The following is a 16,382-nucleotide window of genomic DNA, read 5'->3' as shown; positions in this document are numbered from 1 at the left end:
CCACCACCACAACAACCACCACGCCACCATCACACCACCACACCACCACCACACCACCACCACGCCACCCACACACCACCACCACACAACCACCACACCACCACTACCACAACCACCACGCCACCATCACACCACCACACCACCACCACAACCACCACGCCGCCACCACCACAACAACCACCACACCACCACCACAACCACCACGCCACCACGCCACAACCACCACGCCACCACCACAACCACCACACCACCACCACAACCACTACGCCACCACCACGCCACCACTACAATAACCACCACGCCACTACCACGCCACCCACAACCACACCACTACCACGCCACCACCACAACCACCACGCCACCACCACCACACCACACCACCACGCCACCACCACAACCACCACACCACCACCACAACCACTACGCCACCACCACGCCACCACTACAACAACCACCACGCCACTACCACGCCACCCACAACCACACCACCACCACACCACTACCACGCCACCACCACAACCACCACAACACCACCACAACACAACCACCACAACACAACCACCACCACCACAGGTGCGTTTCAACTACATGCTGGCCTGGCGCAGGACCTCGGACGAGGGAGCGAAATGCACGGACGCAGACATCGACAGCGGAGCGCTCATCAAGTCCAAGCAGAAGTGGAAATGCCGGGAGGGGTGCCAGGGCTCGTACTCTCTCAACTTCGTGTGCACGGAGCAGAACGAGAACTCCAACTGGATGATCGGTGCCTCCAGCTTCGAGTTTGACGTGCCAGCCTCTAAGCCCACCGTCGTATCGTGAGTCGCCGTCATCGTCTGTGTGTGTACGTGTGTGTGTGTACGTGTCTGTACGTCTGTGTGTGTGTAAGTGTGTCTGTACGTACGTGTGTGTGTGCGAACGTCTGTGTACGTGTGTGTGTACATGTGTACGTGTGTGTGTACGTATGTGTGTGCGTGTGTGTGTGAACGTCTGTGTACGTGTGTGTGTACGTGTGTACGTTTGTGTGTACGTGTCTGTATGTGTGTGTGTGTACGTGTGTGTGTACGTGTGTCCGTGTGTGTGTACGTGTGTCTGTACGTATGTGTGTGCGTGTGAACGTCTGTGTACGTGTGTGTGTACATGTGTGTGTGTACGTGTCTGTACGTACGTGTGTGTGTGCGTGTGTGCACGTCTGTGTACGTGTGTGTGTGTACATGTGTACGTGTGTGTGTACGTGTGTCTGTACGTACGTGTGTGTGTACGCGTGTCTGTACGTATGTGTGTGTGAACGTCTGTGTACGTGTGTGTGTACATGTGTACGTGTGTGTGTACGTGTGTCTGTACGTATGTGTGTGTGCGTGTGTGTGTGTGAACGTCTGCGTACATGTGTGTGTACATGTGTACGTGTGTGTGTACGTGTGTCTGTACGTATGTGTGTGTGTGTACGTGTGTCCGTGTGTGTGTACGTGTGTCTGTAGGTATGTGTGTGAACGTCTGTGTACGTGTGTGTGTACGTGTGTACGTGTGTGTGTACGTGTGTCTGTACGTATGTGTGTGTGTGCGTGTGTGTGTGAACGTCTGTGTACATGTGTGTGTACATGTGTACGTGTGTGTGTACGTGTCTGTACGTATGTGTGTGTGCGTGTGTGTGTGAACGTCTGTGTACATGTGTGTGTACATGTGTACGTGTGTGTACGTGTGTCTGTACGTATGTGTGTGTGTGCGTGTGTGCGTGAACGTCTGTATACATGTGTGTGTACATGTGTACGTGTGTGTGTACGTGTCTGTACGTATGTGTGTGTGCGTGTGTGTGTGAACGTCTGTGTACATGTGTGTGTACATGTGTACGTGTGTGTACGTGTGTCTGTACGTATGTGTGTGTGTGCGTGTGTGCGTGAACGTCTGTATACATGTGTGTGTACATGTGTACGTGTGCGTGTACGTGTGTCTGTACGTATGTGTGTGCGTGTGTGAACGTCTGTGTACGTGTGTGTGTACGTGTGTGTGTACATGTGTACGTGTGTGTGTACGTGTCTGTACGTGTGTGTGCGTGTGAACGTCTGTGTACATGTGTGTGTACATCTGTACGTGTGTGTTTACGCGTGTCTGTACGTATGTGTGTGTGCGTGTGTGAACGTCTGTGTACGTGTGTGTGTACATGTGTACGTGTTTGTGTACGTGTCTGTACGTATGTGTGTGTGCGTGTGTGAACGTCTGTGTACGTGTGTGTATGTACGTCTGTCATCTCGGTCATCTCGGTCAGTCGACCCGTGGCATCTGCGTCTGCCCCGTGACCTCCTGCCAGCGGGCGTTCGACACTTCACGTGGTAGCCTCAAGGTGCACATGGCCTGGCACAAGCGTCGTGGTGACGTCACCGCCACTTAGTGGCGAATGGCTGGTGTTGTTGTGTACGTGTGTGTACGTGTGTGTGGAGGCTGACACCCACCTCCCCGCTCCCCGTGAGCGGGCAGGGCGCGACGTCCACCCCCTCCACTACCCCCTCTTCGGCCACTTCTCGCCGGGCCCACCCCGATCTGGTGATCGGCCCCTCGCACCAGCGTCCTCTCTGAGGGACATACTCTTAGGTTTTTTCGGTAAAGTCACGTAGGTAAAAAAAAAAATTTAATAAAAGTAATAATAGAAATTATTGTTATTTCTATTATTACTTTTATTAATAAAAAAATGTTTTTGATAAAGTCCCGTAGGTAAAAAAAATTAATAAAAGTTATAATATTAATTGTTATGTTATTTCTATTATTACTTTTATTAATTTTACTTTATTTAAAAAAATAAAAGTAAAATTAATCAAAGTAATAATATAAATAATTATTTTATTACTTTTATTAATTTTAATTTTATTTTTTTTACCTACGTGACTTTACCGAAAAAACCTAACAGCATGAATCCTTGCAGTCACGAAAGCTTCAAATCTGAGGGACATGGCTAAGCGGCTGGCTCCCCACCGCCCGGAGTTATCCCACACACACTCCCCACGTACACCACCACTCATGCGGAGGTGGCTGCGTGCACGCGCGGTGCCCGTGCGTTCGTGTGGAGGGGTGCGTGGAGATGGCAGCGCTGGTGGAGTTGCTCCGTTGCTGTGTCACCACATGTGTACGTGTGTGTGTGTACATCCTCATCCTCCTCATCCCCCTTCTCCTCGTCGCCCATCTCTCCCGGCAGCTTTGACGACTGCTGCTGGGTCAATGCGCTGGTGCAGAGGACGGGTGGCCTCGTGGAGGCGTCCGAGTGGGACTGGTCGCTCATAACGGTGCTCAACCCGGGCGTGCGCAGCGACACGGGGGCTCCCAACGTGTCACCCGTCACCGCTTCCAAGCCGCTCATCAGGTGCCGTGGGTGGGGGGGGAGGTGGGGGGGAGGTGTGGGTGGGGAGGTGTGGGGGGAGGTGGGAGGGAGGTGTGTGGTGAGGTGGGTGGGAGGTGTGGGGGAGGTTTGGGGAGAGGTGGGTGGGAGGTGGGAGGGAGGTGGGTGGGAGGTGGGGGGAGGTGTGGAGGGAGGTGTGGGGGGAGGGGCAGGGAGAGGTGTGAGGGGGAGGTGGGGGGGGAGGTGTGGGGGAGGTGTGGGGGGGGAGGTGTGGGGGGGGAGGTGTGTGGGGAGGTGGGAGGGAGGTGTGTGGTGAGGTGGGTGGGAGGTGTGTGGTGAGGTGGGTGGGAGGGAGGTGGGTGGGAGGTGGGTGGGGTGTGGAGGGAGGTGTGGGTGGGGAGGTGTGGGTGGGAGGTGGGTGGGGTGTGGAGGGAGGTGTGGGGGGAGGTGGGGGAGAGGTGGGTGGGAGGTGGGAGGGAGGTGGGTGGGAGGTGGGTGGGAGGTGTGTGGGGTGTGGAGGGAGGTGTGGGGGGAGGTGGGGGGGAGGTGTGGGGGAGGTGGGGGGGAGGTGGGGGGAGGTGTGGAGAGAGGTGGGTGGGAGGTGTGGGGGAGGTTTGGGGAGAGGTGGGTGGGAGGTGGGGGGGAGGTGGGTGGGGAGTGGGTGGGAAGTGTTGGGGGAGGTGTGGAGGGAGGTGTGCGGGAGGTGTGGGGGGAGGTGTGAGGGTGGTGGGGGAGAGGTGGGGGGAGGTGGATGGGATGTGGGTGGGATGTGGGGGGGGGAGGTGTGGCGGGAAGTGTGGGGGGAGGTGTGGAGAGAGGTGGGGGGGGAGGTATGGGGGTAAGTGTGGGGGAAGGTGGAGGGAGGTGGGGGGAGGTGTGGGAGAAGGTTTGGTAGCGATGGTGGCATTTACATCTGCAGAACGTGGAGAGCCAGTGGCATCTACATCTGCAGAATGTGAAGAACCAGTGGCATCTCCATCTGCAGAACGTGAAGAACCAGTGGCATCTACATCTGCAGAACGTGAAGAACCAGTGGCATCTACATCTGCAGAACGTGAAGCACCAGTGGAATCTACATCTGCAAAACGTGAAGAACCAGTGGCATCTACATCTGCAGAACGTGAAGAACCAGTGGCATCTACATCTGCAGAACGTGAAGAACCAGTGGCATCTACATCTGCAGAACGTGAAGAACCAGTGGCATCTACATCAGCAGAACGTGAGGAACCAGTGGTATCTACATCTGCAGAACATGAAGAACCAGTGGCATCTACATCTGCAGAACGTGAAGAACCAGTGGCATCCACATCTGCAGAACATGAAGAACCAGTGGCATCTACATCTGCAGAACATGAAGAACCAGTGGCATCTATATCTGCAGAACATGAAGAACCAGTGGCATCTACATCTGCAGAACGTGAAGAACCAGTGGCATCTACATCTGCAGAACGTGAAGAACCAGTGGCATCTACATCTGCAGAACGTGAAGAACCAGTGGCATCTACATCAGCAGAACGTGAAGAACCAGTGGTATCTACATCTGCAGAACATGAAGAACCAGTGGCATCTACATCTGCAGAACGTGAAGAACCAGTGGCATCCACATCTGCAGAACATGAAGAACCAGTGGCATCTACATCTGCAGAACATGAAGAACCAGTGGCATCTATATCTGCAGAACATGAAGAACCAGTGGCATCTACAACTACAGAACACGAAGGACCAGTGGCATCTACATCTACAGAACACGAAGAACCAGTGGCATCTACATCTGCAGAACATGAAGAACCAGTGGCATCTACATCTGCAGGAGATTATCCAACCTTCAAAGCCATTCCCCGTGTTTAGTGTACACGCCGTACAACACGTTTGCAACCGACAGGGAGTCCAATCGACTTACGAACAGTGCCTCTGGAAAACAAACTCGTGCGTAAGTAGTCCTCGTACACTCTTGTGATGTGTCATTGTTCATTCATTCATCATGCTTCGTGCCGACACCCCCCCCCTTCTCGCCTGACCCCCCCTCCCCTCCCCCCCCCCAGGCTGAAGGCCGGCTGCACCACGGTGTGGAACATCCCGGTGTACGATGCCGATGGGGACACGGTGCGGTGCCGCTACGCCGAGAACGGAGCACGCGACGAGTGCGGAGGCATCTGCGGAGTCGCCCCCTACGGAGTCCTCGACGAGGTGGGGGGTGGTGGTGGGTGACTTGGGGGGGTAAGGGGGGTGGGTGATGGGTGCTCAACCTGTCCATATTTATAGAATTCAGAGTGACCGCTGTCGGTCGGTCGGTAGGTCAGAGGGTGATGGATGTGTGATTGAGCACTGGCTAGGACTCACTCCAGTCAATTCACTCACTCGCCCGCCCGCCCACTAACCTAGTCGCTCACGCACTCACTTACTCAGCCACTCACCCACTAACTCACCCACTAATTTACTCAGCCACTCACCCACTAACTCACCTACTAATTTACCCAGCCACTCACCCACTAACTCAACCACTTAATTACTGAGCCACTCACCCACTAGCTCACCCACTAATTTACTCAGCCACTCACCCACTAACTCACCCACTCATTTACTCAGCCACTCACCCACTAACTCACCCACTCATTTACTCAGCCACTCACCCACTAACTCACTCACTCATTTACTCAGGCACTCACCCACTAACTCACCTACTCATTTATTCAACCACTCACCCACAAATCGAGCATCTTCGGTCAATTCATTCGCTCGCTCGCCCACCCACTCACTCAGCATATGACATCACTTTGCCTTTGACATGTTACTACCTTCCACCCTCCCCCCCTCGCCACACCCCCCACCCCCCCACCCTCCGCACAGGCCGCCTGCGTCATCACCTTCACGGCCCCCGCGGACGCCGACGGCCTCTGGGCCCTGGCCCTGATGATCGAGGACTCCGTCAACTCGTCGCTGACCGTGGGCTCACTGAGCCTCGCTCCGGGCGACGCTCTGTCCGGCATCCCGCTGCAAGTCCTCCTTCAGTGTGAGTCGGCCTCGCCGTGGTCTCCGTGTACTCAAGGCAGAGGTCGCAAACAGGTTTTGATTCCTTACCCGTACCCGGCTGCACCAGGGTCGCAAACAGGTACCCGTACCAGTACCCGGCCAGGTACGGGTAGCCGTTCCCTACCCGTACCCTACCTGAAATGAATGACAAACGGTTACTCACCAGTGACTCACGGCCTACCCGTACCCATACCCGGCCGCACCAGGGTTGCAAACGGCTACCCGTACTTGTACCCGGCCGGGTACGGGTAGCCGTTCCCTACCTGTACCCTACCCGAAATGAGTGACAAACGGTTACTCACCAGTGACTCACGGCCTACCCGTACCCGTACCCGGCCGCACCAGGGTTGCAAACGGCTACCCGTACCCGGCCGGGTACGGGTAGCCGGGTATCGGGTAGGATACGGGTATCGGGTACCTGGTTGCGACCTCTGACTCAAGGGCACCACCGCATTGCAGAAATAAATGTGCAGAGGGTGCTGTGAATGCAGTGGGCGAGGCGTGAGAGCAGTGGGTGGGCCTATGAACAGAGTAGGCAGGGCTTGTGAGTTGTGGGCGGGGCAAGAGAGCAGTGTGCGAGGTTTATGGACACGGTGGGCGGGGCTTGTTAGGAGTGGGCGGGGCTTGTTAGGAGTGTGCGGAGCCTAAAGTTGGTGTTCGATCCGTTCTCTAACGCTGCGTTTGGTTTTCACAACGCCGAATTGGATATATATAACGCGATGATGAACGTATTAGGAAACGCATTTTTTACGTCACGGGGATGCGGATTATATACGTAACGCGATTAGGGATTAGCAGTTGTACGTACGGCTCCATCAGTATAGCATCATCATCCCACTGGGTATTGGGATGCTGATGGATGCTTCTACCCACGCAGCCTGTGTGCAGGCCCCGTGTTACGCATCTCTCGCGATATCGCGGACTCGGCTCTGTATATTATTTATGATCGCGAGATTTTTCCGTAACGCAGCGTTCTTTTGGAACGCTACTACAACCGCCACGTTACCGGAGAAGCAGAGACTGTAGTTTTATAGTTTGGATGACGACGATGACGATGATGATGATGACGACAATGACGACGATTATGACGATGATGACGACGATGATGACGATGTTGATGACCATAATGATGATGATGACGACAATGACGATGATTATGACGATGATGACGATGTTGATGATGATGACGACGATGACGACGGTGATGACGACGACAATGATGACAATGACGACGACAATGATAATGACGATAATGATGATGATGATGACGACAATGACGATTATGACGTTGATGACGACGTTGATGATGATGACGACGATGACGATGGTGATGATGACGACGATGATGACAATGACGATGATGATGATGACGACAATGACGACGATTATGACAATGATGACGACGATGATGACGATGTTGATGACCATAATGATGATGATGACGACAATGACGATGATTATGACGATGATGACGATGTTGATGATGATGACGACGATGACGACGGTGATGACGACGACAATGATGACAATGACGACGACAATGATAATGACGATAATGATGATGATGATAATGACGATTATGACGACGTTGATGACGACGTTGATGATGATGACGACGATGACGATGGTGATGACGACGACGATGATGACAATGACGATGATGACGACAATGACGACGATTATGACGATGATGACGACGTTGATGATGATGACGACGATGACGATGGCGATGACGACGACAATGATGACAATGATGACGATGATGACGATGACAATGACGACGATGACAACGGCAGAGACGACAACGATAATGACAATGATGACGACGACGATGATGACAACGATGACGACGATGATGACGATGACGACGATGATGACAACAATGACGACGATGATGACGACCATAACAATGACGACGATGACAACGACAATGACGACAACGACGACGCCGACGACGCCGCCGCTGATCGCACGATGCCGTGCCGCTGTCCCGTCGCGCGCGACGCAGTCGAGCCGGCGCTGTCGTGCGAGATGCCGATCTTCGTGGGCGTTACCCCGGCCAGCGGCGCCTCCTTCACCGCCAGCCAAGGGGTGCTCTTCGAGATGAACATCGACGTCGAGGTGGCCGCCAACTCCGCCAGCTCGTGAGTCAGCGTCACGTCCCGCAGTGCTGCTGCGAATGGTGGTGGTTGTGGCCATGGTGGTGGTAGTGGTGGTGGTGGCTATGCTGCTGCAAATGGTGGTGGTGGCCATGGTGGTGGTAGTGGTGGTGGTGGCTATGCAGCTGCGAATGGTGGTGGTGGTGGTGGCCATGGTGGTGGTAGTGGTGGTGGTAGTGGTGGTGGTGGCTATGCTGCTGCGAATGGTGGTGGTGGTGGCTATGCTGCTGCTACACGTGGTGGTGGTTGTGGTGGCTATGGTGCTGCTGCTACTGCGAATGGTGGTGGTGGTGGCTATGCTGCTGCTACACGTGGTGGTGGTGGTGGTGGCTATGCTGCTGCTACACGTGGTGGTGGTGGTGGCTATGCTGCTGCTTCACGTGCTGGTGGTGGTGGTGGTCATGGTGCTGCTACACGTGGTGGTGGTAGTGGTGGCTATTGTGCTGCTGCTACACGTGGTGGTGGTGGTGACTATGGTGCTGCTGCTGCTATACGTGGTGGTGGTGGTGGCTATACTGCTACTGCAGTTGGTTGTGTTGATTGCCATTATAACATCTCGCCACCGCGGCAATGCAAAAATAATATACAAGTAAATAATTCAACAATCACAATCACGCCTCTGTAATGCCACGCGTGCCCCCCTCTCCTCTACCTATGTGCCCCCCCCGCCCGTCTTCCCCCACCCCTTCCTCCCCCTCCTCACCCCATGTGGACCCTCCCCTCTCTGCCCCCCCACTGCCCCCCCCTACATCTGCTGCTCCTCTCCCCCTCTGTCCCCCAATTCCGTACTGCCCCCTCGCTCCTACCCCTCCCGTCCCCATGTGCACGCCCGCTGCCCACCCACCACCCCCAGAGTGACGATCCCACGGCTGGGCACGTTCGCTCCCGTGGGAGTCGTCAAGGCGCCCGTGGTGGTGGACCCGGGCAACCCCAAACTCTTCCACACCAAGGTGTCGTGGACGCCGGCCAGCAGAGACATCGGCAACCAGAGGGTTTGCTTCTACGCCTCCGAGAGTACCACGTGAGTGTGTGCATGTGTGTGTGTGTCTGTGTTTCTGTGTATGTCAGTGTGTGTGTCTGTGTGTGTCAGTGTGTCTGTGTGTGTGTCTGTGTGAGTGTGTTGAAAGATCTGGACAAAGTCCCATCGGTGAGCTCCTCCAGCAGGCAAGGCTGTGTTGGCTGGGTCATGTAGCCCACATGTCCAGCCACCGCATGCCCAAACAGCTTTTGTTCGGCCGGATAGAGGGAGCTAAACGGGCGCGGCACGGGCTAGAGAAGAGATGGAGTGATGTGGTACAAGAGGACGTGGAGCTGAGTGGACTTGCCGATGACTGGTACCAGCGGTGTCAAGATCGGCCTCAGTGGAGGAGGCTCGTGAAGGACGCCGCTACTGGGCAGTTGGAGGCAGTCTCCCTCCAACAACAACGGAGGGCGGAGGAGCGACGCTCACAACAACGAGCGGAGTGCTGGGTGGATAAAGCAAGTTGGCACAGTAGGGGGCACAGGTGGTACATCAGCCAGTCATCTCAGTCATCTCAGTCAGTCGACCCGTGGCACCTGGGTCTGCCCCGTGACCTCCTGCCAGCGGGCGTTCAACACTTCACGTGGCCTCAAGGTGTACATGGCCTGGCACAAGCGTCGTGGTGACATCACCGCCACTTAGTGGCGAATGGTGGTTGTTGTTGTGTGTGTCTGTGTGTAGTGTAGCGGTTAGCGCGCTGCGCTATGAACCTGGCGACCCGGGTTCGATTCCCGCTCACGGCTAACACCAGTGACGATTATCTGAACCGGTCCTGGGCCTCCCCTAGGTCGACTCAGCCTTAAATGAGTACCTGGTGCGGTGTGTAAACATCGCCACTGGGGAGACAAAGGCGGTCGGGCGTGGTGCTGGCCACCCACCCCCTCGTGTACCGTTCCGGCCTTCATAGGTGCTCGCTAACAGCACTTGCCCCTACAGTCTGTTAAGGCTATACGGGGGATCTTTGTGTGTCTGCCCTCATGTCCATTTGTTCCCACGCTGCCCCTACGTCTAACACCGTGGGTGGCACAGCAAAGATTGTGGACTAATCTCCATCTGTCCCACTCTCCCTGCCTCCGTCTCTCCCTGAGCCGTGATATCGCTCGTACAAGTTTTTTTTCCTGCCCAGGCCGTCTGAATGATTCGCTCTTTCTCTGTCTTCTGTTTTGTGTCTTCAACTCCGAAACTAGACAAGAGACAGAGCTCCGATGCGTGACCATCGTCGTTCAAGGTAACAAACGCAGCGAGTGGGCAAGTGCTCAATGGGCTGAGCCACCCCCACCACCCCTAATTTACCTCACCCACCACCTGTCCCACCCACCACCCCACACCACCTACCAACTCACCCATCAACCCACTTACCTCACCCACCACCCGACTCCCCCCCCCCACCAACTCACCCATCACCCCACATACCTCACCCACCACCCCACCCACCATCTGACCCACCACCTCACCCCACTCACCAACTCACCCATCACTCCACCCACTTCACCCATCACCCCTAACCCACTTCACCCACCACCTTACCCATCCACCACCCCACCCACCAACTCACCCATCACCCCACCCACCAACGCACCCACAACCCCACCCCATCCACCACCTGACCGACCACCTCACCCACCACCCCTAGCTCCACCACCATGGCTCCACTACCATAACTAGTATACCACACTATACACTACACTATAAGATACACTATACACTACACTATAAACTACACTACACTATACACTACACTATAATTGTAAACGCTGTAGTGGGTTTCACTCTCCAACACACAACCAGTGAAGTGCTGTAACTAGTATACTACACTATACACTACACTATACACTACACCATAATTGTAAACCCTGTAGTGGGTTTTACTCTACAACACACAACAACCGGCGTCGCGTTGTAACGAGTAACGAATTGGAACCACGTTTTGTTCACGTGACACAAACATCCTCAACGATTGGCTGCGCCGGGCGCCGGTCAGCGGATTTAAACGACACCACGTTCATATTTACGCGATCTAACCCCAAAACAAAACAACATCTGCTGTGGGTAACAGCTGTCTTTGTGGATTTCACCCCCCCCCCCCCCAAACCCTCTCACAGCCGGTTCCGTGCCCATCTCATTCAGCTTCGACAACACCTCCGGCAACGACGTTGCCATCCAGTGGACCGTCACCTTCAACAAAGAGGTGATAGGGCGCGCGGCATGCGCGCACGTGAGGAGGCTCGCGAAGGATGCTGCCGTCGCAGTTAGAGGTAGTCGCCCTCCAGTAGCAATGGTCGGAGCGCTAGGCGGATAAAACGCAGCAAAGTTGGCACAGTGGCGGAGGGGGGTGGCACAGGTGGTGGTGCATCGACCAATAGTCAACTCGGTCCGTCAACACATGGCACCTGCTGGGTCTGTCCATGACCTCCTGCCGGCAGGCGTTCAAAACTTTGCGTGGCCTTTACGTGCACATAGCCTGGCGCATACGCCGTGGAGAAGTCACCGCCACCTAGTGGCGAATGGCGGTTGTTGTTGTGTGCACACGCGAACAGTGGCGATGTTTACGCACCGCATCAGGTACTCATTTGAGTCGACCTAGGGGAGACTCAGGACCGATTCAGATAATCGTCACGGTAGTTGGTCGTAACGACTAATCGACGGGCCTCCATAGAGCCCAATGTGTAGTGTATATAATTGTGTAGTGTATAGTAGTGTCGTGTATAGTAGTGTATAGTGTAGTGTATAGTGTAGTGTAGTGCCTCCATAGAGCCCAATGTGCTCACTTACCGACCATTCCCCTGTTAATGACGGGCTGTTGTAGCTACAGTAAATATTAATGAATGCATTGATTAACCTTGCTTATTTTAATATTGTGTTAATAATGCTGTTAGTATATTTACAAAACAGGAGGATTTCTCCACAAATCTGGCTGTCGCCTGATGATGCTCGTTTCAATTATTGGCGAAACGTCTTACTCAGATTTTAAATGTTGTGGCTTGGCTCTCCAACACATCGGTGTGCTGTACTAGTAACGAACTGGCACATTCTGTTTACGTGACAAACCTTGATAATTGGCTGTGTCGGGTGGTGGCGGGTTTAACAACACAACATTTAAATATTTACGCAATTTAACCCAAAAAACACCTGCATTATGTAAAGTAAACATTTTTTGGGGTTTGAAAAAGGGGTAACTTCAGATGCTCCCAGAACGAATTGAGCCTTTAACGTGCATTTCCTATACTCGCTTAATGACCAACTCACTTAACGACAGGTCTCATGGAACCAATGGCCGTCGGCTAAGAGGGGTTATATCCCAGGTCTGTCCCGTGACCTCCAATTCAACAACAGCCTTCTCACTTCTCCCACCCCACACTGAATTGGGCCTGACCTATAACCCCCTCCCCCCCACTAACCCTCGCTGATCCCCGCCCCCCACCGCGCCTGCGCAGGTCGCCCTTCCGTCGGCGAGTGGCGCCTTCTTCCGCTTCTTCGAGGTGCGGGGCGACCGCGAGGTCTTCAAGGTGGACGGGACAAACGCCACGCTGCTGGCTGGCAACACCCAGGCGCAGTTCACGAGCCCGGCGTCGGTCTTCAACGGTGGCGTGGAGCACTACATCACGGTGGACGAGGGCGCCATGAGGGGCGTCGTCGGCGGCGTAGGAGTCAGCAACACGAACGCGCGCGTCAAGAAGGACTGGCGCTTCCGGCTGAAGAAGGTCTATTACGGTGAGTGGCACGGAGGTGGAGGAGGGAGAGGAGGAGGGGGAGGAGGAGGGGGATGACGATGAGGAGGTGGATAGCAGTAATCATAATTTACGGTCGTTTGCAAGGTGCCATCCACTAATGTCTCGAGGCGCCTTGTATGCATAAAGAAAAAGATCACGTGGCTTTTTTTCGTTTAAAATTGCAACTCAAAGCGAGCCCGGCACAATACACCGGGGTTGGACACAGAAACTCCAGGAACGGCAACCCAATTTCAGCGCGACAGGAACCCTACGAAGGGACACGATCACGTGACCTTTTAAAAAATGGCGGCATTGCCGTGCGACAGATTAACCACGCGACAACGCCATCCCCACCGCCCGGGTGCTTTCTAAACCTCGGAAACCCGCCCGTAATCGCACCCCATTCATCGCCCGCCCGCAGCGTGGTGCCATGGCGTGGGCGACCCTCACTACCGCTCTTTCGACGGCAACCACTTCAACTTCATGGGCACGCGCACCGTCGTCCTCGCCTCCAACTGCATCTCCAACCTGCCGGTGCCATGGCGCATCCTGGTGAAGAACGAGCACCGGCGGCGCGCCGACGTGTCGTGGACGCGTGAGGTGCACACCGAGATCTACAACCACACCATCTCCTTCATCCGCGACAACAAAGTCCGGGTACGTGCGCCGCGTGTGTGTGTATGCATGCGTGTGTGTGTGCGTGCGTGTGTGTGTGTGCGTGCGAGCGAGTGTTTGAGAGACGAGGCTCGCGAAAGGATGCTTCGACCGGGCCAGTTGGAGGCAGTCGCCCTCCAGCAACGACGGAGGGCCGGGGAGTGACGCTCACAACAATGAGCGGAGCGCCGGGCAGATAAAACTTAGCGAGTTGGCACCGTAGGGGGCAAAGGTGGTGTATCTGTCAGTCAACTCAATCAACCCATGGCACCTGCTGGGTCTGTCCTGTTACCTCCTGTCATCCAGCCTGGCACATTCATTAATCCATAGCACCTGGGTCTGTGTGTCAGTGGGTGAGTGTGTGAGTGAGTGAGTTGCACAGTAGGAAGCATAGGTCGTGCCTCAGCCAGTTATCTCAGTCAACCCATGTCACCTGCGTGTGCATGCACAGGGACAAAGACGAAAGGTCCCCCGTGTAGCCTGACCGGACTGTTAGCGAGTAGCAGCACATACGAAGGCCGGCACTGCGGCACACGCAGGCAGGTGGCCAGTGCCACGCCCGACCGCCTTTGTCTCCCCAGCGGCGATGTTTACGCGGTCGTGGTGTTTGTGCATACCCCCACCCCTCGCTTCCGCAGCTTGACGGCGTGGCGGTGAACGTGCCGTATTACCACCCTGCTGAGCTTTTCCGCATCACCAAGTCTGGCGAGTACTTCGAGCTCAACACCGGTGCCTTCTTGAAAGTCGAGTACAATGGTGAGGGATTCAGTGAAGTTTGTTTCTTTTGCCTCGGCTTGCCGAAGAGCCTCTGAGTGACTCGACATGCCCTGCATCACAGCCACGTCTCTGAAAAGGCGTTGTTTTGTTATTGTTTTTGTTACAAACGTGACATTTAATTCTTTACTCGGCTTGTAGGGCTAAGTGGAGTTCAAAAATGCATGTGTGTGTGTGTGCATTACCCTGTGAGAGGCACTGCCTATAATAGGGTGAGGCTAAGAGGCCTATGTGGGGTATAAAGCCTGTTTAGTCTGTCGTTTGTCACACACGTGGTCGGTCTCTTCAAGTTCAAGTTCATTTATTAGGTATAGCCCTGTGAGCCATGCGGCTCTTAAGTCGGGTGCAACCACAACAAACAAAATATGAACACAGAACATATTAAAGCGACGACGTGTAACAGAAACATCCTGGAATAAACCAGCAAATATAAAAAAAAACGTATTAAAACACTGTGTGCAAAAATTCCACTGTGGTGCAAGTCAACAATAACAACCATAAGACAATTTAGATGAACCATATGTTTTCGAATCACCAAAATAAAGCTATAAAAACAATGTTACAACAGTAATCATAGGAACTGTGATTAAAATTTTAACAATAAACGATATGCATAGCACGTACGACCAAACTTGCAGCCATAGCTGGCAGCATGCCACTCCCAGTGTATGATGTGTGAGTCAGCGTATGATGTGTGAGTGAGTCAGTGGTAGTGTGAGTGAGTGTATGATGTGTGAGTCAGAGTATGATGAGTGAGTCAGTGTATGATGTGTGAGTCAGCGTATGATAAGTGAGTCAGTGTATGATGTTTAGTTTTCAGTCTATTTGGTATAGCCCTGTGAGCCATTCGGCTCTTGAATCGAGCTGCAGTCACCAGCAGCAGGGGGGCCTCTATCAGAGGGCACCAATTTGCTCCTCAACCTGATCATAGATGCGCTTCTGCGGGCGTCTGGAATGCTCTTCCTTCCGATATTAGAAAGCCACAGGAGCTATGCAATTTTAAGTCATCTAGATTGAAATCTCATTTCTATGTATGGTGCGAAAGAAGTCCAAGGTACATACACACATGCATGGTCGCTGATGACATCACTTCCTGTTTGCACCAGGACAAAAAAAGGCCTCTTAACCCCTAATTCGCTAGCATTGTATTGTCCTTGGCAAAAATTGGTGAACCTGTGATGCCTATTTTTTTTATTCCGAATTACATTTGTATCACGATCGGACGAGGGGCAGCTCAGAAACCACCCCCCCTCCACCCCGCACCCCACTGATTCTCTTCGGCACTGCCGTGTGCAGGGATGAGTCGCGTGCGCGTCCACCTCCTCAACAAGGACGTCTACGCCGCTGCCACGTGCGGTCTCTGTGGCCTCTGGAACAACGACCCCAGCGACGACTTCATGACCCCCAACGGCACGCTGGCGGCAAGCGCTGCCGAGTTCGGCAACAGCTGGGAGCTGCAGGAGAAGGTCGTCAGCGAGAGGTGCGAGAGTGAGAGTTTCCCCCGGTCGAACGTTGGCGTCCGATCCGCAGTCAAAAAAAAGACTTACGTGTGCGCGAGTCACCCGTCGAGTTTGTACTCATTACCGTTGTCGCGGAGAGCAAAGCAGCGAAAAGCCAACGCGGCGGCACGTACGCCACCACGCGCTACGAACCCGCTCGCTTATGCATTCCCTGCCGACGCACCACGCCCCACACGCGTACCTCACCTCACG

General features: G+C 54.3%; 1 protein-coding gene across 1 annotated transcript in view; it reads left to right on the top strand.

Annotated features, from left to right (window-relative positions):
* Nucleotides 1–16,382, top strand: part of LOC133359828 (IgGFc-binding protein-like) — a 92,871-nt gene that overhangs the window by 2,388 nt on the left and 74,101 nt on the right. Inside the window, exons 2-13 of the mRNA XM_061578368.1 lie at nucleotides 574–815; nucleotides 3,182–3,346; nucleotides 5,365–5,509; nucleotides 6,170–6,332; nucleotides 8,361–8,496; nucleotides 9,365–9,532; nucleotides 10,720–10,760; nucleotides 11,635–11,720; nucleotides 12,967–13,243; nucleotides 13,664–13,899; nucleotides 14,535–14,652; nucleotides 15,967–16,150. Of these exons, the coding sequence (XP_061434352.1) occupies nucleotides 574–815; nucleotides 3,182–3,346; nucleotides 5,365–5,509; nucleotides 6,170–6,332; nucleotides 8,361–8,496; nucleotides 9,365–9,532; nucleotides 10,720–10,760; nucleotides 11,635–11,720; nucleotides 12,967–13,243; nucleotides 13,664–13,899; nucleotides 14,535–14,652; nucleotides 15,967–16,150 (1,961 nt within the window). The remainder of the gene's footprint in view (nucleotides 1–573; nucleotides 816–3,181; nucleotides 3,347–5,364; nucleotides 5,510–6,169; nucleotides 6,333–8,360; nucleotides 8,497–9,364; nucleotides 9,533–10,719; nucleotides 10,761–11,634; nucleotides 11,721–12,966; nucleotides 13,244–13,663; nucleotides 13,900–14,534; nucleotides 14,653–15,966; nucleotides 16,151–16,382) is intronic.

The sequence above is a fragment of the Lethenteron reissneri genome, chromosome 66 (genome assembly GCF_015708825.2).
Source record: "Lethenteron reissneri isolate LAM-NWPU_2019-01 chromosome 66, ASM1570882v1, whole genome shotgun sequence".
NCBI classification, from domain to species: Eukaryota; Metazoa; Chordata; class Hyperoartia; order Petromyzontiformes; family Petromyzontidae; genus Lethenteron; species Lethenteron reissneri.
The sequence above is the reverse complement of the archived record's forward strand: the minus strand, read 5'-3'. Positions and strand labels throughout refer to the sequence as shown.